The sequence below is a fragment of the Uloborus diversus genome, chromosome 2, assembly GCF_026930045.1.
Source record: "Uloborus diversus isolate 005 chromosome 2, Udiv.v.3.1, whole genome shotgun sequence".
Lineage (NCBI taxonomy): Eukaryota > Metazoa > Arthropoda > Arachnida > Araneae > Uloboridae > Uloborus > Uloborus diversus.
In genome coordinates this window covers 66,888,989-66,916,737 of record NC_072732.1, presented here as the reverse complement: position 1 = coordinate 66,916,737, position 27,749 = coordinate 66,888,989, and the positions used below count along the sequence as shown (strand labels likewise).

Sequence of the window (27,749 nt, the reverse complement as noted above, 5' to 3'; positions counted from 1 at the left end):
AGTATGGGTAAGGAACAGTTTACAAAATTCTAAAATTTTGACATCATCTACTAGACTGAAAGATTACAATGGAAAAGAAATTCCAGTAGTGGGAGAAATTCTCGTGGAAGTTAAGTGCGATAATCAGTGCGAAATGTTACCGTTAGTTATTGTGAAGGATGATGGTGCATCTCTTTTTGGAAAGAACTGGTTATCGATTTTCAAATTAAATTGGAGTGAAATATTTTCAGTATCCTTTAAAAGTGAAAGTTGTGTTGAAGCTCTTAAGGGAAAATACAAAGATATTTTTCAAGTGAGTGACAAACCAATTAAGCATTTTAAAGCTGTGCTTAAAATGAAGGATGACTTTCAGCCAATTTTTTGCAAGGCTAGACCGGTTCCGTATGCAGTAAAAAAGGCTGTTTCTGATGAAATCAGGCTTCTGGAGCAAAGAGGTATTTGGAAGTTTGTTGAGCATTCAAGATGGGCTACGCCGCTCGTTGTTGTGCCAAAGAAGAATGGAACAGTCAGGTTGTGTGGCGACTACAAAGTCAGTGTCAATAAAATGTTGGATGCGAATCAATATCCTCTACCTACCCAGCAAGATTTATTCGCAACACTTCGGGGATTTAAGTTTTTTACTAAGTTGGATTTGACTCATGCATATCAACAAATTGAATTAGATGACGCATCTCAGGAACTTTTGACACTTAATACTCATCTTGGGTAAGTAAGACCTACTAGATTACAGTATGGTATTACTTCCGCTTCCGCAATGTTTCAATCTATTATTGAACAAATTTTGCAAGGTTTTCCTTCAGTTATTTGCTTTCAGGATGATATTTTAATTTCATCAACTACAAAAGTAGAACATTTTCGCTTATTAGAGCAAGTTTTACAACAATTTTTAAAATACAATGTGCATCTTAATGGTGATAAATGTGTTTTTATGCAAACTAAAGTTGAGTTTCTAGGACATATAATAGATGAATTTTGGAATTCATCCAACTGAAGAAAAGGTGTCTGCAATAAAAAAATATCAAAATGTCACAGAGCTCAAATCTTTTTTAGGACTTTTGAATTATTATGCTAAATTTATTAAAAATTCATCTACATTGTTATCACCTCTATATGAATTACTTAACAAGGATGTCCCATGGATCTGGTCCAAACAGTGCCAGGAAACATTTCTAAAATGTAAATCTTTGTTAACTTCTAAAACTGTCTTAGCTCACTATGACGAAAGGTTGCCCTTACAACTGTCTTGTGATGCTTCCCCTGTTGGACTAGGGGCAGTTTTATCGCATATAGTGAAAGGGGAGGAACGTCCCGTTGCTTATGCATCTAGAACGTTGACTAAAGCTGAAAGTAATTATTCACAAACAGAAAAAGAAGCTCTAGCTATAGTGTACGGTTGCAAGAAATTCCATCAGTACCTGTTCGGACGGGCATTTGTCCTGGTCACGGATCACCAACCTTTGTTGACTATTTTTGCTCCCGATAAATCCATTCCTGCTATGTCTGCTGCACGATTGCAAAGGTGGGCTCTATTATTATCTTCATTTAAGTATACAATTAAGTACAAAAAGGGAATTTTACACCAGAATGCTGATGCTTTGTCTAGATTACCGGATGAAAATATTGAAACAGATATGTATCCTTCTGATATTTTTCAGGTATCTTATGTTGACGAATTGCCTCTGATGTCGGATGACATTGCTCGTGCTACGCGAGTAGATAAAGTTCTTGGTGTAATACTGAAATATGTTCAGAGTGGATTTCCAGAAAGTACTGATAATCCTGAGTTAAAGCCTTTCTTCAATAGGAGAGATGAACTTTCGTGTGACAAGAACTGTTTGTTGTGGGGCATGCGTGTTGTTATTCCAAGTGTATACCGGAGCAGAGTATTGGATTTGCTGCATGGTACGCACCAGGGTACAACGAAGATGAAAGTTATTGCTCGTAGCCATGTTTGGTGGCCAAATTTGGATAAAGATATAGAAGGTATCTCATCTCAATGTCTGGCTTGTCAGAAAACAGCTAGAGATCCTCCTGCATCTCCGCTTCAACCATGGCGCTGGCCGAAAGCACCATGGCATCGTGTCCATATTGATTTTGCTCAGAAGTGTCAAAGTAATTACTTAATCGTGGTTGACAGTTTCTCCAAATGGATCGAAGTAATTAAAATGTCTTCTACGGTATCGTCAAGTACTATAGCAGCTCTACAGCAATTGTTTTCAAGGTATGGGTTTCCTTTAGAAATTGTTTCGGACAATGGTCCTCAATTTATTTCTCATGAATTTTCGCAGTTTTTAAAATCTGTTGGTGTTGTGCATACCCTGATTCCTGCTTATCATCCAAAATCTAATGGATTAGCCGAAAGATCTGTGCAAACGTTTAAATATGCTCTAGATAAAATGTCAGCTGATAGGAATGATAACTCATCTATTGGTAACAAAATTCAGCGATTTTTGTTAATGTATCGTTCGACTCCTCACAGTACGACTGGAAAGTCACCAGCTGAACTTTTTCTAGGTCGTCATATTAGAACAACATTACATTTACTCCATCCCTGCACTTCTTGGCATGTTGAAAAGAAACAAGCCGAGCAGAAATTTTATCACGACCGTTCCCAGTCTAGAAATTATAGTTTTTCACCTAATCAAATTGTGTGGATACGATCTCATAGAAGTAAACAAAAGTGGACTCAAGGCACATTAGTTAAGCCAAAAGGTTTTAACACATGGGTAGTCAACATTGATGGTAAAATTTTTTTAGCGCATAATGAGCAAATCCGTCCATCTTCTGTTATTGATACCGATTCAAATATAGTTGAAGATGATATGCATAAAGAACTGTCTGATTGTGATGAAATAAAACCTTCAAATAACTTTATTCAGGACAGTGAACCGATTAATATTTCTAATGATACACCATGTTTGGATAATAATTCATCATTTTCTGATAATTTGTCAAGTTCTAATAATAATGTACCAGACTGTAGTACTAGTTCTCCTATTTTTGATAATAATGTAAATCCCGAATGCATTGTACAAGATAATGTTACTAATATGCAAAATGAAAATGTTGATGTTAAAATTCCTGTTAGGAGATACCCATTGAGAAATAGGAAGAAACCCGATAGACTTGGCTTTTAATTGTTTTATTGTATTATAGTGTTTATACATTTTTTTGAAGGGAAGTACTGTAATATATCGATTTTATATCGTATCAATATTTGTGATGTTTAGTTTGCACTTCTTGATTGGCAACGCCAACACTAAATCAGTTGAGTTTCCGTGCTTGCAAATAAAGGTTTGTTCTTTTTTAATCTTGTGTTTGTCACTGTTCTATTCATGTCTTACGCAGTATTGCATTAATTTTCTACAAGTTATTATAGACAGATACTAAAATTTATGAAAAAAAAGAGCAAGCATTATATTCTGCAATCATTTACAATTAAAATCTATAAGTCAAATTTAAATTTTGAGAAAAATGAAGTTTGTAATGCTTCAATGAAATAAATCTTTATTTTAATGTCCCCAAAGTTAATAAAACTTATTTATTAAAAATTATGCAAAAAAGGTAAGTATAGAAAATATGGAATTTTTTGATTAAAAATGGATTTTTGCTACAAACAAAAATTAGTTATAAAAAATACCTTTGCTTAAAAAATAAAAGGAAATAAAACAACGTTAAAAGCACAGTGCAGGAACACTGCAGACACGTGTTTTGGCATTACAAGGAATTTCTTTTTCAATGCACAAAATGAGAGCTCGTGGATTTAAAGGCATCCGACAAAAGTCGGATTTTTTTGTCGTATATCTTTAAATTCTTTAGCTCACGTGTTATGCACTGAAAAAGACGTTCCTTGTAACAGGGGGTCAGAAACACGTGTCTGCAGTGTTCCTGCACATTTGTTTTACTGCTTTTAAAAACTTATGTTTGGCGGACTAGAACTATAATTGATTGGTATACAGTGAAACCCCTCCTAACGGACACCCCTCAAAGGCGGACACCCTTCTTATGCGGACAATTTTTAATTCCCCAGTTCCAATGCAAATAACATTATTAAACCCCTCTCCTACGAACACCTCTCTATAGCGGACAAAAAAAAATTGTCCTGTTAGTGTCCGCATTAGAGGGATTTCACTGTAATTTGTCTTAATTCCAACTTGATTAATCATACCTTTTATTTATTTATTTATTTTTAATTTTAAAAATAATTTTTTATAAAATTTTTGACACAAGCAAAATTGTTTATATAATGCATAATTAAATTTCAGCAGGAATTTAGTTTATAAAACTATTATATGGACAAGGAGGTCTATACTACTATTCCAATAAGTTCAAAATTCATCACATGTGTGTCGGTGGTTCTTCTTAAAACATAATTGGTACTTGGTAACTCGTCCGAGTAGTGAAAGGCCGAGTACTCGGCTACTCGGCCAAAGTGCCACTCGGTACGTCTCTAATATATATATATATATTAGAGATGTATATAGATATATATTATATCTCTAATATATATATCTATATATATCTCTAATATATATATATAGATATATATTATATATGTGTATTATATATCTCGTCGCTTCTGAGCAACACTAAGACATCTAATCCCAAAAATAATATTAGGATATCCTACTGTTGCTCAGGGGCCACGATATATATATGTAAAAAATCCCTCTTTTTTGCTATTTTTATCATCTTTGTAACAACAAGAGCTTAAACTTTCAGCTGTCGGAAAGTCCATCTGGAGATGTGACAGCAAGGTGCTTGTGAAAAAAAAAATCCATTTCATAGCAATTCTTGACATAAATATCCATCAAAATAGACATTCTCGTGTTCCCAAAATTTTGGGGGAAAGCTTTAAAAAAGTTGGATCTGGTTTAACTAAAAGTTTAACTTGTTGGAGAGCTTTAAAAAACTACTAGCTTTGAAAAAAATAATTCTATCTAAAATTGTAATGTAAGTAGCTGCTAATGTTTTTTTTATTTCACTCTCCGATAGCATGTATCACCTTGTAGTATCAGGTGTCAGTTATTCAGATTGTTGCTTTTATAACAGCTTTTTTAGAAATTTTTAAATTATTTTTGTGTTAATTTTACAATGCATTAACTTAAAGAGTTTTTTTAACATCCATTTATTAAATTGTTCTTTTAGTACCCTGTTACAAACGTTGTAAGGAAATGGAATATACTGAGCACCATGAGGAACTTATTGAAACTGATGATGATGATGGTGGTTGGATTGATACTCATCACTATTCAGGTATGTTTGTCTGCTTTAATTTCCATATTTTTCATGTTCAGTAAAAGTGAAAATTCATTTCAAAATGATATTGGTAATTTCTTGGTTTGCAATTGCTTATTTTTCCATTGTGTAAAGCTTATCAGGGGTGATTGTGTTCCGATATTTTACCGGATTTCCGGTATTTTCATCTTGAATTCCGGTATCTTCAGCTTCGAAAATACCGGAACTCCTATATTTTCAGAAAACCCGCTTTTGTAAATTTAGGGCGATGTTTAATGAAATGCATGCCGAAATTCCAAATTGAAGACGTTTTGTTTGGTATAAAGCACGTTTTGTTTGGTATAAAGCACCGTCATGTTTTGCAAACTCTATGGTAATTATCGAAGAACAGCTGGGGTGGGGCTTAGAATAACGGCTAGATAAGAAGAGGAAAGAGGGTTACTTGAAAGAATATTTTTCCCCTTTGGGAAGGGTTGCCGCAAACGATTTTTCTTCACTGCTGAGGTCAGGTATTCTAATTTGTGGCCGCGTATCTAAAAGAAAAAGATTCATCTTCTAACATTTTTCCTTTTTTTTTTTCTGCGAAAGAAACTATTTTTCAGATGATGCATTCACACTTGCTTCAAGGTCAAACTGAGAACGGGTGAAATCAAATCATCAAATCGGTGGCCAGTTTTATTTTTTTTTGGGGGGGGGGGGGGGAGGTAGGAAGAGAAAAGTGATAAGAGCTTTGACTCCTGTCTTTGTTCTTTATGGCAGTTGGAGGAATTTATCGTATGCCAATATTTTTTTTATTTTATATTCTGTATGATCTTTGTGTGCATGCGTTCTGTTGTTATTGAACTAATTCTAATTATACTTTATCGTTATTAATAGTATTAATAGGCTCCTCGTAAATATAAATTAGTTTGTTTAATTAAATTTTACTAGTTAACTCTTACTTTTCATTTCGCTACTCTTTTTGTTTGATAAATTTATTCATTTGAACTTTGCATGTTCTCATTTAAAAAATGAGGTATCTGGATAAATCTGAAGATATTGGCTTCATCGATGCAGGAAAGAAGAACAAGTTTAATTGGGAATGGTTAAACAGAGTAGATTCCTACAATGAAAAAATGGAAATATGGTGTAAAAAAATTGATAGGGCTGGATTTTGCTTTTGAGTTTCTTGCAGCAAGCCCTTTACATATGCTAATGATGGCGTAAAGGCATTATTGCAACATTCTTCTACAAATACTCATAAAAGAAACCGGGAATCATTAAAAAATGCTGGTGGATTAGGTGGATTTTATCCAGCTGGTGATTATGAGATGAAAGAAGACAACAGAACTGTTGATTTTCTTACTAGAAAATGTCGATCTGAAACTTTAGTGTGCTCATTTATTGCTGAACATTCTCTTTCATTTGCTGTAGCTCCAGAAATTGTGGAACTAGCCAAAACATTATCAAAACACTTACAAGCATTGAACTCCCTTAAGTTAAATCGAACCACTCTTTCATACAAACTGAAGCTGAACTGACTTGCCAAAACAATCAAAGATGAACAGTGGGAAATTTTAAGGAATTCAAAATTTTCTTTGAATTTGGATGAAAGCACTACAAGAGGCTCGGATAGCATATTAGCTGTTTTAGCACAGTACTATTGTGAAAAAGAAAATAAAATAATTGTGAGACATCTATCATCCATTCAACTCTCTTCATCAACTGCATTGTCTATTTATTTGGAAATAGTTTCACTAATTGAAAAAAATGAAGTTCCATGGAGTAATTTAATTAGTGTGTTGATGGATTCATGCAATACCATGCATGGTAAAAAAAGCGGAGTTGAAAAAAGATTGAAGAGCAAAGCTACCAATCTTTTAGATATTGATGGCAATATTTGCCATACAGTGAACAACTGTGCTTTGCAGTTTTCCAAGCCCTTTAAAAGGTACTTAGAAAGTTTATGTGATTATATACATATTGATCTCAAAAGTCACGATAAACGACAAATTTTTTTTGAAGTATGCAAGTTACTAAAAGTGAAACCCCTAAAGCCCCTTTCCAGACCAAATCATAGATGGCTCTACATCTTGGCTGTTCTGGAAAGGGTTATCTACTTATTGGATGCCTTAGTAGTTTTCTATTTTCCGTGGATGGCTGAACAAAGCATCTACAAAGAAATTATTGATGACATTTTCAAAAAAGGGAACTGTCTGAAGTTGAAGTCTCCGAAGTCAAAAAGATCAGTCGTCTATTAAAAAAGAAACCTTTGACAGCTGAAGGAAAGAAAAGAAAAGAGGATCGTAAAGAAGCTCTTTGTGCACAAAGAAAAAACGCTACTCTACATTGGATTTTATAATGCAGCTCTCCCTCATTTGAACAAATATATTAAATTGTTTCAGAGCAGGGAGAGTTTGCTTCATTTGCTTCATGTCCAATTGTTTGAACTAATAAAACAATTTTTAGTTTATTTTATGAAGCATGAAGTGGTAGCCAAATTGGCAACGTATGACCAAATATTAAAAATTAATGTTAATGATATAGAGTGTCATTTGCCTGATAACTTAATTTTTGTTGGTGGTGATGCTTCTTGAATTCTTCGTGGTCTGGGAAAAACGAATCCCTTATTGAAAGAAGCTATATCTGTTTTCAAACAAAGCTATATTAAGTGTACAGAGTACATGATTAAAAAACTGCCGTTAAAAAACTCTTTATTTGTTAAATTTACAGGCTTGAATCCAGCTTTGCGGGGAGAAACAACATTTCAGGCACTGTTGAAACTGGCTGACTATTTGCCAAATGTTGTCAATGGCAATGAACTTGATGAATTAAATCAAGAGATCAGAAATTACAAAGTGGATGCTAATTGATCAACAGAGTCTTCTGAAGACAGGAAAATCCTTAAATTCTGGACCACTGTATTTAATATGGAAGAATTTGGGATAAAAAAATATCCGGTTCTGTCTAAATTAGTTAAGGCAGTATTAACATGTTTTCATAGACCGTCTGTTGAGGGCACATACGATATAATCACCGAATCCCGCACATCCCTGAACTGTGATAGTTTAGATTCCATCCAAACTATTAAATGCTATTTACTTTCTATTGAAAAACTTCTTGTGCAGCTTTTGGCTCTAAAAACCCTACAAAGGAGTTTCTGAACAAAACGTTGCGAGACAACTTAGTAAATAGTTGGTCTATATATCAAGATTCTCTGATCAACAAGAACACCATCATATCTGCTTCAACTTCCTCTTCTGCTATTACTACATTTAGTATTTTGGAAACCACTAAAAAATATATATCTACTTCAGATGCCTCTTCCTCAATTATTGTGCCGGCTTCACAGAGTTCTGAGCTTTCTTGTGTAGCAAGTCCATCAAATAATTCCACTTCTGCGACAGGGCAAAAGCGTTCTCCTCCTTCAGATTTCATCAAAGCGAGAAATAAACAAACAAAACTTAGTGCTTTTTTTTAAAAAATAGAAGGATGAAAGGTGTAAAAAAAGTAGTGTTAGCAATTTGTTCTCTTTTTGTATATTGTAAAGTAATCGTTCAAAATTTTGATCTTTCTATCTCAAAACGAATAATTTATTTTCATTTCAAAATTGGATAGCAAGCAAATTAAACACATAGTACTTAGTTTAACCAGTGGGTTATTGTTTAATATTTTCATTATTCATTTAAAATTTTAGTCGTTTTATTTCCTTAAGTTGGATTCGCAATTTGGATTTAAGTTCATTTAGCTTTTTTGCATAAATAAAAGAAGTGTAATTTTGAAAATTCACGAAATAAAACATTTTGTCACTTATCAAATGCAAAATTAATTATTAGAATTGCAGAATTTGTTAATGTAATAAACTAAGGGCTAAAAATTAGCATAAGAGACTCTTGAACTTAGAAGACTCACTGAAGTCCACTCAGACTGAATTGTGTGATGTCACTTGCACAGTGATCATAATACATGCTGCCCCTTTTGCCCCAAACTTTATTTAATTCTGAAATCTTTATGCACTTTTAGTAAATGAATGTAATTAATGGTTAAGAATTCAGATACAGTGGAGAAAAATTAAATTCTTTGAAAAATTTTAAGAAATGAGAAAAATTAAAAGAATTTAATTCCCTTTGTGCATATGGACGTATTAAGTCCAATTAAAACTTCAAGTGTTAGCCCCATCCAATAATTATGTATATAAGTTACAAAAAACGTAATATAATGCGTATATGTACGTAATGTGAATATATATGCCCTTCAAAATACTTCTTGGAAAAAAAGTTCAGGTATTTTTTCATGGAGTCACAATCACCCCTGGCTTATGCAGAGCTGGGTTGAGTGGTTTGAAGTAGTAGGGGTGTGACAGAAAGTATAAATATGGAGAAACATGAGGAAGGGGTCGTAAGCTGTTCTGCAAAAATTAGTAAATTATTACAGTAGTAAATTTACATTTTGTGTAAAATGTAAATTATTACATTTTACACAAATTATTTCATAGAAATCCTCTTCAGTAAATAAGTATGTGTAAATATGAGTTTTGAATTATTGTTTAGAAAACTTGAACTAAATGACAAAAAAGGAAAACACTTAAAAAAAATACAAAACATAAAATACTGTGTCATTAGTTATCCATTAAAAAAAACTTTCATTTGCACTGTTAAATGATATTTCCTGTCCTGTGCTTAAAATCTCAGAAGGTACAAATTCAAAAAAGGCAAAAAAAAAAAAAAAAAAAAAAAAGAACTTTTAAGGCTCTTGTAGATTAAATCCTTAATTCTTTCTATGTTCTTTTTCTAAATTTAACTTTTTAAGTTCAACATAATTCTTTAGTTAATAATGGAGGAAAAAAGAAAAAATATGTATTGAATGGGCATCTAAAATCCAATAAATTGTTTTGCTGTTCATTTCTCAAGAAGAAGTTGTGTCTTTTAATGATATTAAAAGTCTGCACCATAAAGCCTACCAAAACTTTTATTTAAACTAAAACTTGCTTTTAATATTTTGTAATAAATTGGAAATATTTTAAGTGTCGGAAAATTAGAAATAATTATAAAGCACTGAATCATATTAAAATTCATCCATCCAAAATGCAACTATATTGCTAATAGGATTATTGCTGAAATTTTCTAATTGTATGAAAGAAAGTTTTTATTGTTAAAATGTCTTTTAAAAAAACAATCACTACATGAAGAAGCACTTTTGTTTGTTTTTTTATCCGGTGACTTTAGTTAGGGCATGGGAGTTAAGCTGCTTAGACACTGCAAGTTAGGACATGCGAAAATTAACTTACATAAAATTATTTCAATGCTGACTTTTATTCACAATAGGTATGCATGCATGTCATGTGAATTATTTCCTCCCCATGTTTCTCTTTGAAAAAAACTTCCCTGCTCACAGTTTGAAATAAATGTTCATTTGTCATATTTTGCTTCTAAAAATTTCTTTTTGACAACTGATTTTACATTAAATCATCAGTTTTTACTCTAAACTTTTTAAACTTTTTATGAAAATGTTAGTTTACAGTCATAATTAGACAGAAAATTGTTATATTTTGTGTCTTATGTCATATGTTACCATTAAACACATATTTCTGAAACTAAAATTCAAATATTTGATTTTGGCTTGTAATAATGTCCTCCATGGTAACATCCCATGATTCAGCCCCCTCCTCTTTAGCTTTAGAAAGTTAATGTATTCACATGTAAGTAAGTGTAGTTGTTGCTCTTTTTTTTGGGGGGGGGGGTTCAATCGAGTTCCAAAAAAAAACCAGTTAGAAAATACACACAGTCCACATGCAAAAAGAGCTTGTACCCAGTGTCTGAGAAAACAGTTTTACCCAGGATCTTTAGCGGCTATACCCAACTAGTGAACAAATTCGTTTTGCAACGTGCATTCTGGGTAAATCCTCTGCATTTACTGCAGTCAAAAGCAGTAGGGAAAAAGATCCACATTTGCCCTGGAAATAACCAGAATGCTGTTTAAAGCAAGGTTTTCATGTTCATGTGAATGGGGCTGTTAAGTTCATACCCTTTGTCCTCCTCACCTCGCTGGAAAATTTTAGAATGTTAGGCCTGCTTTAGTGATTAGTTCTTATAACCATCTTCAATTAATTTCGTCTTTAGGGTAACCAACTGATTTGCACCTTGTGTCGTTGCTCCGCAAAATTAGCGGAAAGCCGCAGTTCTACAAAGAAGTTATTTTGCTCTGCATTTCTTGGCCAAGCGTTTTCAATCAATCCCCTAAATATCCCTTCACCTCCCTTCTGCCATCATCTTTCCTTCAGAATGTTTGCTGATGCATTCATTCTTTCTTGGGTAGAAAGAATGAGTGGGTGGAGATGGGAAAAGAGTGGAGCGGGAAGACTTGCGAGTGATGGGGCAAGCCGCTTTGTGTGGGACAAACCTGTTTCTGTGGTGACATATTACCAAATGAATTGGGCAATGGGGTTTAGCATTCATAACTCATCTGAATTATGTTAATTCAAGTCAAGTTACTGAGTAAGTTTATTCAAATGAGGATGCTGTGATAATATTTTCTAAAGAATTTGCGTTATATAATTAGAACCTTTAAAGTATTATGTGTCATACTTTAAAACTCTTTTAATCTTTAATAATAATAAAGCTGAAAGTCTCTCTATCTGGATTTTTGTCTGGATCTCTGTGACGCGCACAGCACCAAGACCGTTCGGCTTATTTTCATGAAATTTGGCACAAAGTTTGTTTGTAGTATGGGGGTGTGCACCTCAAAGCGATTTTTCGAAAATTCGATTTTGTTTTCTTTTCTATTCTAATTTTAAGAACATTTAACCAAGCAAATTATCAAAACATGGAAGAGTAAATTACGAAATTATTATGTGGGCGAGCAATTAACATAGCAAATTGGCGAGAAATTCATCATCCATTATTTGTAAATATATAGGCGAACCAAATGACCTTTTAATTTTCTACTACAGGCAAAGCCGTGTGAGTACCGCTAGTTTAATCAGTGGTGTTCCAGTAGGGTGTGATGTGCTATATACTCTCAAACATTTTTTAGCCACATAGCGTATAACCCTCAAGCTCCAAAATATTTTATATCATGACATATTATGTATATGATCGCATACACATAAACACATATTGTGCGTAATAGATTACTGGGAGTATACCCTCAGAAAAGTTGATGGGAACATCACTGACTTCAATGAATAAAGTAATGACGAAAAAAGAGAAATGGCATCCTGAATCTCCTGGTGCAGTGAAAGATAAATAACTTTTTCAATGATTTTGTTCCATCTATATTTTAATTTTAATATATTCTTTACAGATGGTGCAATTGCATCAATAGCAGACCAGGTTCAAGAAATGACTATGGAACCTAAAGTGAGTTTTTTCATTTGTTTTCTAAATTAAATTCTTAGGCAAGTGAGGAATAAGAATAAGTTAGGTTTGCTGTGAGGGTGGATCCAGAAAGTTTTCTAGGAGGGGGCGGTTAATTCTTTATCTGATCTTTCTACCTATCTAATTTATACGTTTTTGGGGGGGGGGGTACTCGGCTGGAAATGATTGAGCTGGCGGTGTATTTCACGTAAAGTATAGAGGTTTAACCAAGGAGGTCCCTGAAATTATTTGTTTCATTTTCCTTTGAAATAGGTATTCTAAAATAGCATTTTAGAACTTCGGTTTTGTGATAACTCTGTGGGAGTATTTCAGAACCCCTTCCCCCATAACATCATGGAACATTTTTTTTTTAATTGAATTTTTTGAAACCTCAGTTTTGAAAAGTTACCAGAGGATGATCACTAAACCCATTTTTCCCCCTAACACAACCGGAGATGTCTACAATCGCTGCTTTAATACTTAAATTTTGCAAAATGCTCGGGGGAAGCTTTCCAAACGTCTTCTCCTAAGTGTGTCTAAAATTGCAATTTCGAGTTTTCAATTCCAAAAAGTTTCCGTAAGGAAGATTTGAACCCTATATTCATTTTCTTCGCATCATTCATTTCGCTAAATGTCTTTTATTTTTCTCTCAATCTGAATGAAGGTATACTTAATTATGCCAAAACAAGTCGGAGACAAATTGCAGCTGCATATAGTCCGCGGATGTTGCTTGTTATTATGCAATGTGCTTATGGATAAATTAAATGAATCATATTTTTACTGAAAATAATTTTGTACTTTTTTTTCAATTGGCTTTGTAATGCATACTTATGAAAAGGTGAAAATTGCTTCAACATTTTAACGAAGCAATTGCCTATTTGGTGATATTGTGATAGTTGAAATTTTAACCCTAACTCCAGTGGGCTTACAGTAAACTCCATTAGGTAGCGTTCACAGTTGACCGCTTTTTCGTTTCTTCATTCCCCTGAAATGACACAGTGTTTCCAGTAAAACAGTTAAGCTACCGGATCAAGTTCAACCTTGTCACAATACAAACCTTTCCCTGCATGTTAAACTTTACCAAAACACATTATCAAATTATCATGCAATGGCAAGAGTTTCATTGTTGAAATACTTGGGTTACTTGATCATCAGCATTATTTATATGAGGATTTTTATTTTCTTTAAATATTTAAAGGAAAAAGTTCCTGATTTCGGGGTTCCAAAATTGGGGTCTAATAGTGTACTATCTGAATGAGGATAAAAATCAAAACTTGATGTGTGTGTTTTGCTCATTTCAGTATGACTGCTTAATTTAGAGCAAGCAGAGTTGGTCAACCTTCTACGAAAAAAGAGTGCAACTATCTGGAGAAAAAATGTATATATGAGTGCCACGTTCAATTTTTCCAACATACTGAACTAGTGTGTTATGCCCTCACAACATTTTTTTCTGTATCTTTCTTATGAATGTTTGAATCTTACGTATAACCATAAGTCTTTGGGACGCTGCAAATTTACATATTACAGCAACCAGGTTGGTGTGATCAAGTTTTGGCAGAAATTCTAATTTATGTATGAATACTTATCAAAATAAAGATATAATTAAAAGTCTCTATAAAGCTTAAAAATAAATTGTGCCTTTATTGATCATCTGTCTGCTGCTGGAAATAAATATTTACTGAAGAATCAAAAGGAAAAATTATTGAAAAATCTTTGTTGCTGGAAAAGACTCAAAAACATATATAAAGAACAATTGCAAGGATTTTCATAACAAATAGGCAATATTTCGGCAAATAACATAAAAATTATGGAGCCTTTTTCGAACATCTGCCAAAAAGTAATATCAGCCAATTTGCATGAAGGATTAGAATTTGTGATAGCAGTATTTATGACCTCAGAATCTGTTCTGAGAAATTGATCATTCCATGTTAGTTCAACAAAATGAAAAATTTGCAGTTACTGCCCTTTACAGGGGCGCCGACTTGCAAAAATTATTGGGGGGGGCCGGACATCACCGGGGGTTTAGGGTGTTATGTAATCCCTCCGAGGTCCCCCACCCCAAATAAAGGTCAGATTTTTGTACCTTGAAAATGCCATATTTTCTGATGTGTATAATTTTAACAAATAAACAGTATGTGACACGGCGTTTTCGAAGTAAAAGATTCTAAAAATTGGTTTACAAATTTTCTGGTTCAACTGTTAAATCCTATCACTTGTCTTAGTAAGAGATTTTTTTGTTCTATTTTATGGGGAGCCGTGCAGTGCCGTAGTTAAGCATTGATATTATAACGTAGGAAGGACACTTGACTTGAATGGAAAGGCACTCCCAGAGACGCAGACTTTTAAAAAAATGGGAGAGGGGGGGAACCGGGGAGAAATTTCTAAATTTGAGATGAAAAGTAGTGAGTTTTAAAGTTTTTTTAAAGCATTTTAAAGTCATATAATCAACATTAGAACCCCAAAAACTCGACAAGCCTGACACATATTTTTTGGCTTTGAAAAAAGGAATTATAAACACTAACACGCACAGTATTTTCGTAAAAAGGTAATTTAATTTATGCATGTTTTTTTTTAAGACCAGTTTTTTCATTAGTTATACCGTCTAACATATTCAAATGTAAACGCAGTCTATCAATGTCTAGGTTATTTTTGAAAACTCAATTGATTTTTCAAAATTTGTTTCACCTCTGTTTAATAAAAGCAAGCACTCTTGTTCAACTGCAATGTTCTGTGCGAGTTCAGTTGATGTAAACCGCCCAATAATGCAAGATTGCACCATTTCACAAACCTCACTGTAAAGTGCCTTTGGGATTTTGAAAGCATGCGGTGAACTGGCTTCGTTGTTTTCATACTTTGGTATATGTCGATTCCGAGGAAGCGAAGGATCATCATTTTGTGAAGATTTTTCTTTTAAACACAATTCCCAAAAGTACTCAAACTAATCACGCCTCCCATTTAATATACAAATCAAACCCTCATATATTTTTTCCAGATCAGCAACACTTAGATGAGCTCGCCGCAGCGCTGCCCACCGGCAACAGATTTGACCCGTAAGTTCGAGCACTGGGACAAATTTTAAGTGTGCTTGCAGCATTATAACACCATCATTATTCACACTACTCCTTTTCAGTTAACCTGCTTACTACCGTAATAATTATTTGTTTTAACTAATTACTGAATGTATATTACAAGGTAAACTATCTTCAAACAAGGAAAATAAAAGATAAATTTATGAGTTTAGAAAACATAATAAAACTAATACTTTTCTTGATTTATTGGGGGGGGCTCTGCCCCCTCAAAAATATTTTTGAGGGGGCTCGGGCCCCCTCAGGCCCCATGGAGTCGGCGCCACTGGCCCTTTACCTGCGGACGACAGTATTTTTGTAATTAGGTGATGTTGGATGCATTTGCACAACGCTCATCGAGTCTTCATCTTTTCGTATTCCCAGGCCAGTGAGAATATAAAATCAAGATTTTGTTATTCTGCATTCCTTAACTGTCCATTTTATGACCAATTAAATTAGAACCAAGGTATCAAATAAACAGCCTTGAGAACTACAGCCACTTGAATCAAGTATTCATGCATTAGTTTCTTAAACTTACCTTTAAAATCAATTTTTATTTCTATTTCTGATTTTTAATAAAGTTCAGCTTAAACTTAAAGAAAGGTTTTCGAATTTTGTAAAAATTCAAATGAATTACATGTTGCTGTTTTCATAATTAGTGTTCTTAAAATTACATTTCATTCAAATTGTCCATATTTAAAAGTTTTAAAATACTGTAACTAGTTCAGCCACTTCTAGAAATTCTTTACATGACGGCACAGTTCTTGAGAAAAACACAGGAGATTTATTTACAACTATGTACAAGAAATATCATTAGCAACTGCTAAATTAACCGTAGCAATTAGGCAAATATAAACTAACACCGTCAACTCAATGATGGCACACGTGTATATATCCAAATACCCAAAAACACAGTGCAAAGGCTAATACGCACAGATCTAAATACATGCTCTCAGCGCAACGGCTCAGTGGAGAGACCTTAAGCTTGCCACATGGCTATTTATAGACCTCGAAAGAGAGTTCTCAAATATTTCAGAAAATCCTACACCATTCTACCATTTTCTCATATTTTCTTTTTATTCCATTCACAAATCTTATCATTCAGAAATGGGGGGATCGTATACTTTAGCCGAATGTTAGGGGGTTGTATGTACATTACAAGAAGCTATTTACAGGTTACGTTACTAAGATAATTTTAGATGAAAAATAATGGAATAAGCTCCTAATTTAGCCAGATTACAACAAATTAATCTCAAAAATAATTACTATTTACAGGATATGTAACTATTTTTTAGCAGAGTGCTGCTTAATTATCCTACTGCTTGAATTATTTTGTTAATTACAGTCTATTGCTTCATTTACTATTAGGAAACTGTTTCTAGACCTATAGGAAGACCAACAGATAATTTGCAGAATGATGATGAAGAGGACGATGATGATGAGGAAGAAGAAGCCTTAGATATGAATGCTTTTATGCAAAGTGGAATGCTTGAAAATGAAGATAAGGTATTTAACATATTGTTTTAAAATCTACAGTAAATTCCGATTATCCACAGGATAGGGTGGCACGCTAACCGCTCATAAGCAAAATTGCGAATGACTTGAAAAATAAGTGAAATTAATACTGTTGCATGCAAAAGCTTAAAAAAACAATAACACTTGCATATATTTAAACTATAGCTAAAGCCGTAACAGCATATGTCAACAAATGTATGTAAAAAAGCAAGCATAGCTCATAATCTCCAACTCATTACACAGATAAGCGAGCAAATCATGCAAACAAATTTACCGAGGCAGATCAAGCTAGGTTATACCAAAAATGCATAGGGCAGGGGAATTTTTCCGAGCAAGACTGGTCCGGGCACTTGTTTTTGGGTAAGTAGTTTAGATGTAAAAGTAAGTTTTCAACTTGTCAGGTTTCGGTGACCTTGAAAGGTTTGAAGTCATTGCAAGGAAGGAGGAAGGAAGACATAGGAATATCTAAAGATATCAAGTTAAGATGTGTGTGTTCAGCTGCATCCAGTTTATAATCACCAAAAAAAAAAATTTGATTTTTTTTTTAGCCATGGATAATCCGCAGCACAGATAATAGGGAGTTTATTGTATTCTGTTTCTGAAAGTTTGGTTTATGCTTATATAAATTGATTGCATCTTAAATCTGTTTCTGTTTCAAGCAGGGCTGCAAAAAAGCCGGCCTTTTCTAAAAAAGGCCGACCGGCTTTTGTTTAAAAAGCCGGTCTTTTTTGGCCTTTTTTGAGAAAAAAACGGCGGTCTTTTCTGGCTTTTATAAAGCATGTACTGTATTCTTCATGATAATGATCATCTCTGTACACTTTAATCAACTAGCAAATGTTAATTTAAGTAATAAAACAATACATTTGCTGAAAGTAAAATAATAAAAGAAATATATACACAAAAACTGCAAATCATTTCTGACAAAACCCTTATGCTTTTGTTGGATGATCCTCCACCTAAGCTGATGTCTTTGATACAAAAAAAATAGCTTCCTTCTAACCTTAAAACACTTTTACGCAATAATTTGACACTTTTCATGCCTTATTGATGTTTTTTAAATATTAATCGTGATGTGTATAAGTAAAACAGAACAAAATTCTGCATTCATTAAACATCATAGTTTAGATTTCTGCTGCTGTAGATTAGTACCTTAATATATCTGAAAACAAAAACTAAATGACATTATAAGTGGTTTAAACTTAAAAAAATCTTCTTTGTTTCCCCCCCTCCCCCCTTCTTCTCCAGGTCAAAATCAGACAAACCTGATTCAAGTGCTTCTTTCTTCCCATAAACAAGTACTTCCAAAACCCAAAAATATTCAACTACCAGTTCCTGCTACTTTACTGCCCGAAGCAAAACATTATTACAGTGATCAGTTGGCTCAGTTTCACAGAGGCAACTATTTATGTTATGTACCTATTAACAATTGTAGATCTAAAACATTCCGGCCGAGTTTAAACTCATCCACTAACATAGTCTGGTTGGTTTTCTTATATATTCTTATTAGAACATTATTATTTTTTTTAATGTTTTTCTTTTTTCTTCAGAAAATAAGAAAACAGTTTTGGTGATTAAAAAAAAGGTATAAGTGCATTGTTGTTTAAAGTCTGAACCGAATGACTGGTATGACAGCAGCAGTGTCATGTGAGCTTTTGAATTTCTGAAATTGATTTATAATCATTTGAATTCCATTGAACTAGACTTATTTCTTAATATAGAGTTTTTATATATTTTTTTTTCTGAATGACGTCATTTAACTACCAAATTTTTATTCTTGTTTCATGGAATTTAATTTAAAGCAGTAGTTATTGCATTAAGAATACAAAGATCATTTTGATTAAATTACAATAAAAAATACACCAAAAATTATTTTTCTAAAAAAGCCAGCTGTTTCTAATAAAAACCTGCTTTTTTTTAAGCGGTTTAAACCAAAAAAAGGCCGGCCGGCCTTTTTTGACCTGGCTAAAATCGAACAGCCCTGGTTTCAAGTTAACCTTCATTTACAATGATATTTGTATATTAAATGTTATAATTCATTTTCTTGTTCTTTTTTCAATTATTTATAATTATTTTTATTTTATGTGTAGGCTACGTTGGATATTTCCACAGCTATAAAACCCAACGAAAGTCAAGATTCGAATATGGCTTCTACTGAAACAGGAATTGTTCCCACTCGTACATATGATTTAAATATTACTTATGATAAATATTATCAAACTCCAAGGTTGTGGCTATTTGGTTATGATGAGGTATGCTTCTTTTTTGTTTGTGATTTACAGAACTAGCTCAAAAGTTCTTTCTTTGACCTGTTAAATGAAATCTTATATAAATATTATACAGGCAGGGGCGTAGCTAAGGGGGGGGGTTTTGGGGACAAACCCCCCCCCCCCCCCCCCGAAAAGTTAGTCTCAAAAAAAAAAGAGAAAAAGAAGAGAGAAGAGAAAGAAAAAAAAAGAAGAAAAGGAAAAAATTCCAAGCGATTATACATATATATATATATATATATATATATATTATATATATAATATATATATATATATATATATATATATATATATATATATATATATATATATATATAAAAGAAGTAACCCCCCCCGAAAGTCGGGTCTAGCTACGCCACTGTATACAGGATCCTTCATAATTCTCTTGGGGATTTCGATGTTTATATTTTCATATTTACTATAGTCTCATGATTAATGAACTATTTATAATCTTATAAAATATTCTTTATGATCTCAAATGAAGATATTTTTCTGCACTGTGCTGTTATGTAATATTTAATAGAAAGTTTTTTCACTGGTATTGTGTAACTAAAATTATTTTTGAGGTAAATCATGAATAAGTGTAAAAGCACATAATTATGGTTCACAAAAATGGTTCACATACTGCATAAACTTATTCCCGTTTCACTATGCAAAATATAAAAACCTTTAAATATGAATAATGCTAGATTACTTATATTTCTGAAGCTACTTTTTGCATGCCAACAACTTCAATGCCAACTGTCAGTTAATGGTTGTAGATGCATATGTGAATGAAACATGAAGGTAGATTACAAAAAAGAAAAAGAAAGAAAAAGTTCCATTTGAAACTAATATGTATTCTTATCTCATAATAGAATCGCAAGCCTCTAACGATAGAAGAAATGTATGAAGATATAAGCCAAGATCATGCGAAGAAAACTGTTACAATGGAAACTCATCCACATCTGCCTGGACCTCCACGAGCATCAGTTCATCCATGCAGGTAATTTGATTCTAAGTTCAGTGTTATTGTTTGGAATGTTATACCTGTTTTAATGAAGTATAAAAAGACCAGCAAAATCATTTTGCTGTATCAAAATTTGGTTATGCCAGTATTACAAATGTTGACATTGGTCACCCCCAACTCCAATTTCATGGGAATAAAGCCTTTGCTGAAGCAAGATTTTTGCTGTTATGGACTTTGCTGGTACAGGATTTGACTGTAGATGGTTAAATAGACAATATATTTGTATGAATGTTATTTATATAAATACCAAGGGCGTATTCAAGAGGTGAGCCTAAGGGACCCTGACCCCTTCCAAAACAAATTTTGAACCACTCAGTGTGAATAAGGATTTGATGACTTAAACTTAAATTTGGAAATTTCTCATTATATTTGGCTTGCGCCTCTCCCAAACTAAATTTCTACATGCATCCTTGATAAATATACCTCCCTTTAATTAAAGTTAACAATTTAGTGTCTTAGTTTACATTCCATGTTCAGTTTAAACTAGGGCTGGGCGATATCAGAATTTTAATACTGTGATATATCAATCTCAAAATATTGATATATTTAGGTCGTTAAATTCAACATTTTATGGGAGTGGGGGGCTGCAAAATCTATTACATAAGTATCTGCAACAGAGAAAAGCCATAGGCCATATTGGTGAATAAATATTTTAGCAATTTGTTTTAACAATATAGCTACAGCAAGGATTCTTATGTGTTTTTTGTCAGGGGGGGGGGGATCATGAGGCAGGATTATACCACAGAAACATTTGGAGAAGTTAATTTAGAAGTATTTTAGTCTTTTTATGAGTGGGTCACAATTTGTGAAGGAAAAGAGGACTTGGTAAAATTGAGGGGGTGCCATCACAGTTGGGGGAATGGGCACCCCTATTTAAATCATCTGCATATTAAGATATGCTTACAGAGAAACGCAATTGGACATCTTGAAAAGAAAATATTAAATCGGTTTTGTTCGAATAATAATAGCTAAAGCAGACAAGTCCATTGGAGGAGGGGAGGGGGGGTTTGATGCTGGGTATACAATTGAAACTATCAAAGAAGTTATTTTAAGAGGAGTGTAATCTCTTCAATAAAGGGTCGAGTTTTGGGGGGAAAGCGCAATTCATTTGAGAGGGGAGGGAGATTTATGCAAATAATAATAGCAATAACATTAAGAATAATAACAGCCCTTGCAGGAGAGAGGGAGGTCATGATGCAGACAATGCCATTTAATTTTTTATAGAAGGATTTTAATCCATTAAAAATATGGTGGCGTTTTTTCTTTTGTTTGGGGCGGGTGATAAAATTGAGGGGAGCCACCGCACTTGGGGAGGGAAATTGGCACTCCAGCTACATCACATACATTATAAGATCTGCAATACAGAAAAGTCATCGACCCATCTTGATAAGCAAATGTTCCAGCAATTTAGGCGAATAATAATGCCTAGAGCAGAGGGTACCCATTCGGCGGGGGGGGGGGGGGTCTTAAAGTTGACTATGCCACTGAAATTATCTGGGAACCTATTTTGAAAGTATTTTAGTCTCTTAAGTAATGACTCTTGTTTTTGCTTTTTTCTTGTGTGTGTGGGGGGGGGGTGGGGGCTTGGTAAAATTAAAAATGAGGGAGCCATCACACTTATTGGGGATTGGCAGCCCTAGCATTATGATCTATATATTAAGATCTACAATAGAGAAAAAACCTACAAAAATCTTGAAATATAAATATTCCAGCAATTTATTCTAATGATAAATCTGGGGTGCCCATTTGAAGAGGGGGGGGGCATGAGGGCTGGATATACCACTGAAAATATCAAAGGAGTTATTTTTAAATTAATTTAGACTCTTCTCGAGGGGAACCCGGTTTTGGGGGGAGGGGATGACACTTAGTTGAATTGAGGGGTGTCATTGCAGTTAGAGGGGGGGGGGGGGTGATTCTCTAACTATATTACAGTAAAACCCCTCCTAACGGACACCCCTCAAGTGCGGACACCCCTCTTATACGAACATTTTTTAATTCCCCGATTCCAATGCGAATAACATTATTAAACCCCTGTCCAGCGGACACCCCTCCATTGTGGACAAAAAAATTTGTCCCGCTAGTGTCCGCATTAGAGGGGTTTTACTGTATTTGTATCTTGAGATCTGCAATAAGGGAAAGCCATCAGACATTTTGAAAGCTAAATATTAAAGTAGTTTATCCCAATGATAATTGCATGGGAAAAGGGCATGAGGCCATTGTGTAACTGAAAGAATCAAATGTTATTTCAAAAAGACTTAGCCTCTGTTTTTTGAAGATCCTTTTCTTTGGAGGGGGAGAGGCTTGGTAAAATTGAGGGGTTGACAATGCACTTGGGGAGAATTGGCACTCCTAGCTGCATGATCTGAAGTATAGAAAAGTCATCGTAAATCTTGATCCGTAAATATGTCAGTCTGTAATTTATTCCAATAATAATAGCTAAAATAGAAGTGCCCATCATTAGGGGGGGGGGGCATGAGACAGACTTTATCACTGAAATAATTAAAGGTTTTTGAACGAATTTTAGTCTCTTTAATGAGAGGTCATGTTTATTTTCGGGGGGGGGGGGTCATCTTAATTGAAGAGGTCATATTTGGAGGGGGGAAGGCTCTTGGACATATATTTATACATATCAAGATATGCAATTGGTAAAAGCCCTCAGTAAGTGATATTTCTGTAATTTTTTCAATAATATTCGCTGCAACTACCCTCCCCCCGCTCATGTGGTGAGGGGAGTCGCAAGCACAGACCAAATTGTTAAAATTTTACAAATGGTGCTTGAAAATGTTCAAGTCTTTGAAACAGACCTCATTATTGGATAATAACATTTTTAGGAGGGGAGGAAAATTCCATGTAAACTTTCGAGGGGGAGTAGCACCCATATTTAAATCATCAGCACATTAAAATTTTCTTCCTTTACATAATTTGCAAAAACCATACAAGTTCAGAAATGCAAGTTTATTCTCCATTTTTTAAGACAATCGATGTTTGGCAGAGAACCGGAAATCCTAATATATGCTACCCCAATTCTACAACCTATGTTTGATAAGTCATATCAAATGAACTATCGGATCTTGAATGAAAAAGATGTAACCCCGCTAGTTCTGATACCACTTCAAGGCCAACTCAATACTGATATTGGTATCTGCTTGAAATCGAAACGTGTGAAAAACAACCGATCTAAAGACTTTACTTCTGAAATACGGAAACTTACGTACATTTTCGAAGTATGTAATCTAGTAAAAACTGCTTAAGCTTCTGGAATGATATTCATCCAATGGAACAAGTGTCTCTTGTTGGTTTCTATCTGAATGAAGCAAGTGAATTCTCTTACGGCAACCCTGGCTTTAGACATGGTGAGGTGCTGCATTGACACGTTCTTAGTGCCGAAACTGGCGAGATACAATTTTTTGGTTCTGCAAAGCACGAAAATACTGGAAAAGTCTGCTGGTAATCATAATAAGTGAAAAAGGCATAAAAAACCGTAAAACTTATGGGAAATCTGGAAGAGTTGGCAGGTATGATCCACTCATTAGATTGATCCACTCACAAAGAATTATGAATAAATATGCATTTTTAAGTCATTATTTCAATTAGTTCTTAGTTAAGTCCGGTCAGGCGATATATCAAACAGATTTTAAATCTGAATATTGTTACTACGGTAATAAATATATATCGATACATTACGGTATATCGCCCAGCCCTTGTTTAAACTAATTTTTACCATGTTTGAACAGGTATTTATGAACATTTAAACAGTTTTCTATAATTCAATCTAGTATTGTGGAATAAAACTGATAGTTTCTGAATTTGTGAAGATAATAAATACTATCGTCAGAACTGTGTCAAAAAAAAAAAAAACTTTTCTGCAAACAAATATTTAAATATATCAATGATTTTCAACATTTATTTACTCATTTTTAAATTATAATGACCTTATGTTACATTTCCATGATAATTTGAATGACATTTCTTTAATCATATTGTTTTGTTTAATTATGAATTATTGTATTAACTCCCTCTTTTTCCTCTGTGAGATCCTTAAAAGTCCTTCATTTTTGTTTAATGAAAAGGGCAGGAATTCTGTATAAGCATGATGTTTTTAAGTGAGTTGTCTTGATTTGATTTGTGTAACTTAATTCCAATGCAGCATATGCATGCTACTTGCTTTTTCTCACTATCAGTTAAACAGAAATTCGAAGCGGCTACATCAGTGAAATATAATACTTAGTTTTATGTCTTCTTTTTTCTCCCTAATAGGCATGCAGAAGTGATGAAAAAAATTATTCAAACAGTGACTGAAGGAGGAGGAGATCTTGGTGTTCACATGTATTTAATAATATTTTTAAAATTTATGCAAGCTGTGATCCCAACAATTGAATATGATTACACTCAAAACTTTTCTTTTGAATAATGAAAACAGCAAACGCAAATCCCATGTAAATACAGAAAAAAAAATATTATGCTTAATGTTGAGACTTCACCTGTTAAAAATACTGTTAGAGACAAGAAAGAACCAAAATATTATAGTTATAAAATACTGTTTGCAAAATCTTTATATTTTGTTTAAAAATAAATTTAATATTAATAATAATGTGCTTAAAACATAATTATACTTACTTGTATTTAACATGCACTGCACACACTTAAACATGCATATATAAGTATACATGTACAGTACATCTTGTGTTGCAGTGCTTGAATATTTGTATGGAACCTCAATTTATCAGGTTTTGAGAAACTGGTAAAAATAATTTAATAAAAGATTTTTATCATTAGGAAAGAGCAGTAATATTAAATTTATTTTTAATACGAAAATCTACTTCAGCATTTAAACTAAAAATGAAACTTTAAAACAAAATTAAATATTTACTATTTTTCAAATCAGTGCCAGGACAAAAAAATTTCTGTGATATAAGGATTCAGTCTAAACAAAAATGAACTGAAACATAAAAATATTCTTTAAATGAAGGAAATGTTCAATCACATTGACAAACTTGTAACAATGGTTATGAACTTGAACCCAAAGAGGGGGAGTGATGCAATAATTAACTCATTCTATCAAGTAAAGGTTTTTATTACTCATGTTTTGTTTTCAACTTTAGTATTACAGTTTCCCATTACATCTTAATTTTATCAATACTATTTTAATATGTGCCGTTAATTCTTTAAACAAGATTTATAACAGTACTGCTTTTTAAATGCTTGCCATTTATTTAAATTGCTTCCCCCCCTCCCCTATTAGTAATTTATTTTGAAGCGTTTTTATTTGATAAATTACAAGTTTTTAATTCATATTATGTTATAATGTAAAGAAAGATTTATGAAATATGTCAACAAGCTTTAATGAAATCTTTAAACTAATTGATAAGTTATGAAACTCATTTTTTATTTTGTTTATGTGTGTGTGTATGAATGGATTTAATAAAATTTTCATGTGTTCTCCCAGCATTTTCGTCACTGATGTGTTTGTACAAAACTCAATCCTAATCGAAGTTATTTGTCGTTAAGTGTTGTATGCTTGAATTACTGTAAATGCATCCTCCATTTTATGCTTGTACTATACAGTAAACTTCCAAATTTCTTTCATTTATTGTACTTCAGAATATATAAAAATCAGTAAATTATTTATATTTTTCTACTGTGATCTCTGTGTTTACTTTTTTCCCCCTGTTTCCTATTATAATGTTGCTTTTGAGAGGAAAGATAAAGAGTAGAACAAAAAGAGGAATCAAAATGCCATCTACCGTGATTGTCGAAGGTTTATCTCATGCCTTGTTTGTGTGGAAAGTCTATGCATATCATCACAAAAATGCTGAACATTTTTGCTTTGCAATTTTTAATTACTTCTGCTATTATTGCTAAGGAGTGAGAAAAAACCTTTTGTGAAAGTACTTTATTTTTGTTCAAAACACTTGAACCCTGAAAAGTAAGTACAGTCAACTCTCAATAACTCTAAGTGCCAAGGGACCGGCTAAAACATTCGAGTTATGGGAAGTTTCCACTAGAGTTTGGGACCATGGGACTTGAGGAAAACTTTGAGATAAAGGAGTATTTGAGTTATCGAGATTTAACTGTAAATAAACTAATAAAAGAAAGAAGAAATGCATCAAAACATAATTTTGGATCTTAGTTCTAAAAATATATATATGTTACAGTAAAAGAGACTAAAATTGGACAACGTTGACTTTCTCCTGTGATTCACAGGAAATATTCGGTCCTCCACCAATATTTTTATTTAGTACCCTTTACCAGATTTCTGACTTTCACAGTAACATATATGCTGCAGACAGTATGTAAAATGCTTCATTTAGAAAAAAAGAGTATCCTGAAAGTTCCAAGTTTTGATTGTATGATTTATATGATGAAACAAGGATCTTTCTGAAGTGAAATTTTAGGAAAATTAATCTCCAGTAGTATGCATATCTTCTGAAACATTGTTATTGGTTTTGTTCTTCTTGTGAGACTCTCTTCAAATGGTGGCACACTTTATCATATTTGCCCCCCCCCCCTCATCATTAAGTGTCACACTTGACTTTACCCCCTTCCCTTTTTACATGTATTACTATAATAAACATTGTTATGGAAAAATGAGTGATGTCACACTTCTTATTACCCTTTCTCTTCCTTCTCTTTGCAAACTCCAAATTTTCTGCTCCCCCCCCCCCCCCAACCGTGACATCATTTGTGTATGATCACTTATGAAAATGAAATGAAAAAAGTGCCCTTCAATTTTTAAGAACTAATGGAAAGCATAACCCTGAGATGCCACATGTTTCCCTAATTAACATACCAAATTACTAATTAAAAAAAATTAAGATGCTATTTAGTCAACTTTGAACCTGTAGATTGCATTTTTAGTGCCAATAAGAAAATAAAAATAGAGATATTTTTTCATCATTTGCTGCGTGGACATTTTAATTTGGTGATCTTAAGAATGCCTTCTTCTTTACAGAGAGGAATAAAAATTTACAACTTGAAGCTAAGGTATATTTATATGGGTTGACACTATTGAGTTTTTAAGCGCAGAGCGTTATTAGGCTATACTGCAAACGATTGTTAAAAAGTAGAAAAATGTGCCAGAAAAGGGAGTATAATAAAGGAGCAAAGGACATAAATCTTCTAGAATTTTGAAAAAATTACCGAAATAAACACATGAAAGAAGTTTTGAAAACTAGCCAAAACATCATCGATGTTTTGGATATTAGAGTGAAAAATATTTTCTTTGTTCAGTTAACTACCAATGTAGTCAAATGGTTTTTCAACTGTACCATAAGTCAACTTAAACTATAATATGATTTTTTTTTTGATGCGCTGAAACTTTTCA

The 27,749-nt window shown here is 33.2% G+C and overlaps 1 protein-coding gene across 1 annotated transcript in view; it reads left to right on the top strand.

Annotated features, from left to right (window-relative positions):
* The window catches only part of LOC129217095 (ubiquitin-like-conjugating enzyme ATG3), a 37,623-nt gene extending 10,301 nt beyond the window's left edge, over window positions 1-27,322 (top strand). The window contains exons 4-9 of the mRNA XM_054851343.1: window positions 5,149-5,256; window positions 12,520-12,575; window positions 17,006-17,143; window positions 19,240-19,401; window positions 20,274-20,401; window positions 24,683-27,322. Coding sequence (XP_054707318.1) covers window positions 5,149-5,256; window positions 12,520-12,575; window positions 17,006-17,143; window positions 19,240-19,401; window positions 20,274-20,401; window positions 24,683-24,836 — 746 coding nt within the window. The 3' untranslated portion in view covers window positions 24,837-27,322. The remainder of the gene's footprint in view (window positions 1-5,148; window positions 5,257-12,519; window positions 12,576-17,005; window positions 17,144-19,239; window positions 19,402-20,273; window positions 20,402-24,682) is intronic.
* Window positions 27,323-27,749: the final 427 nt, after the last annotated feature.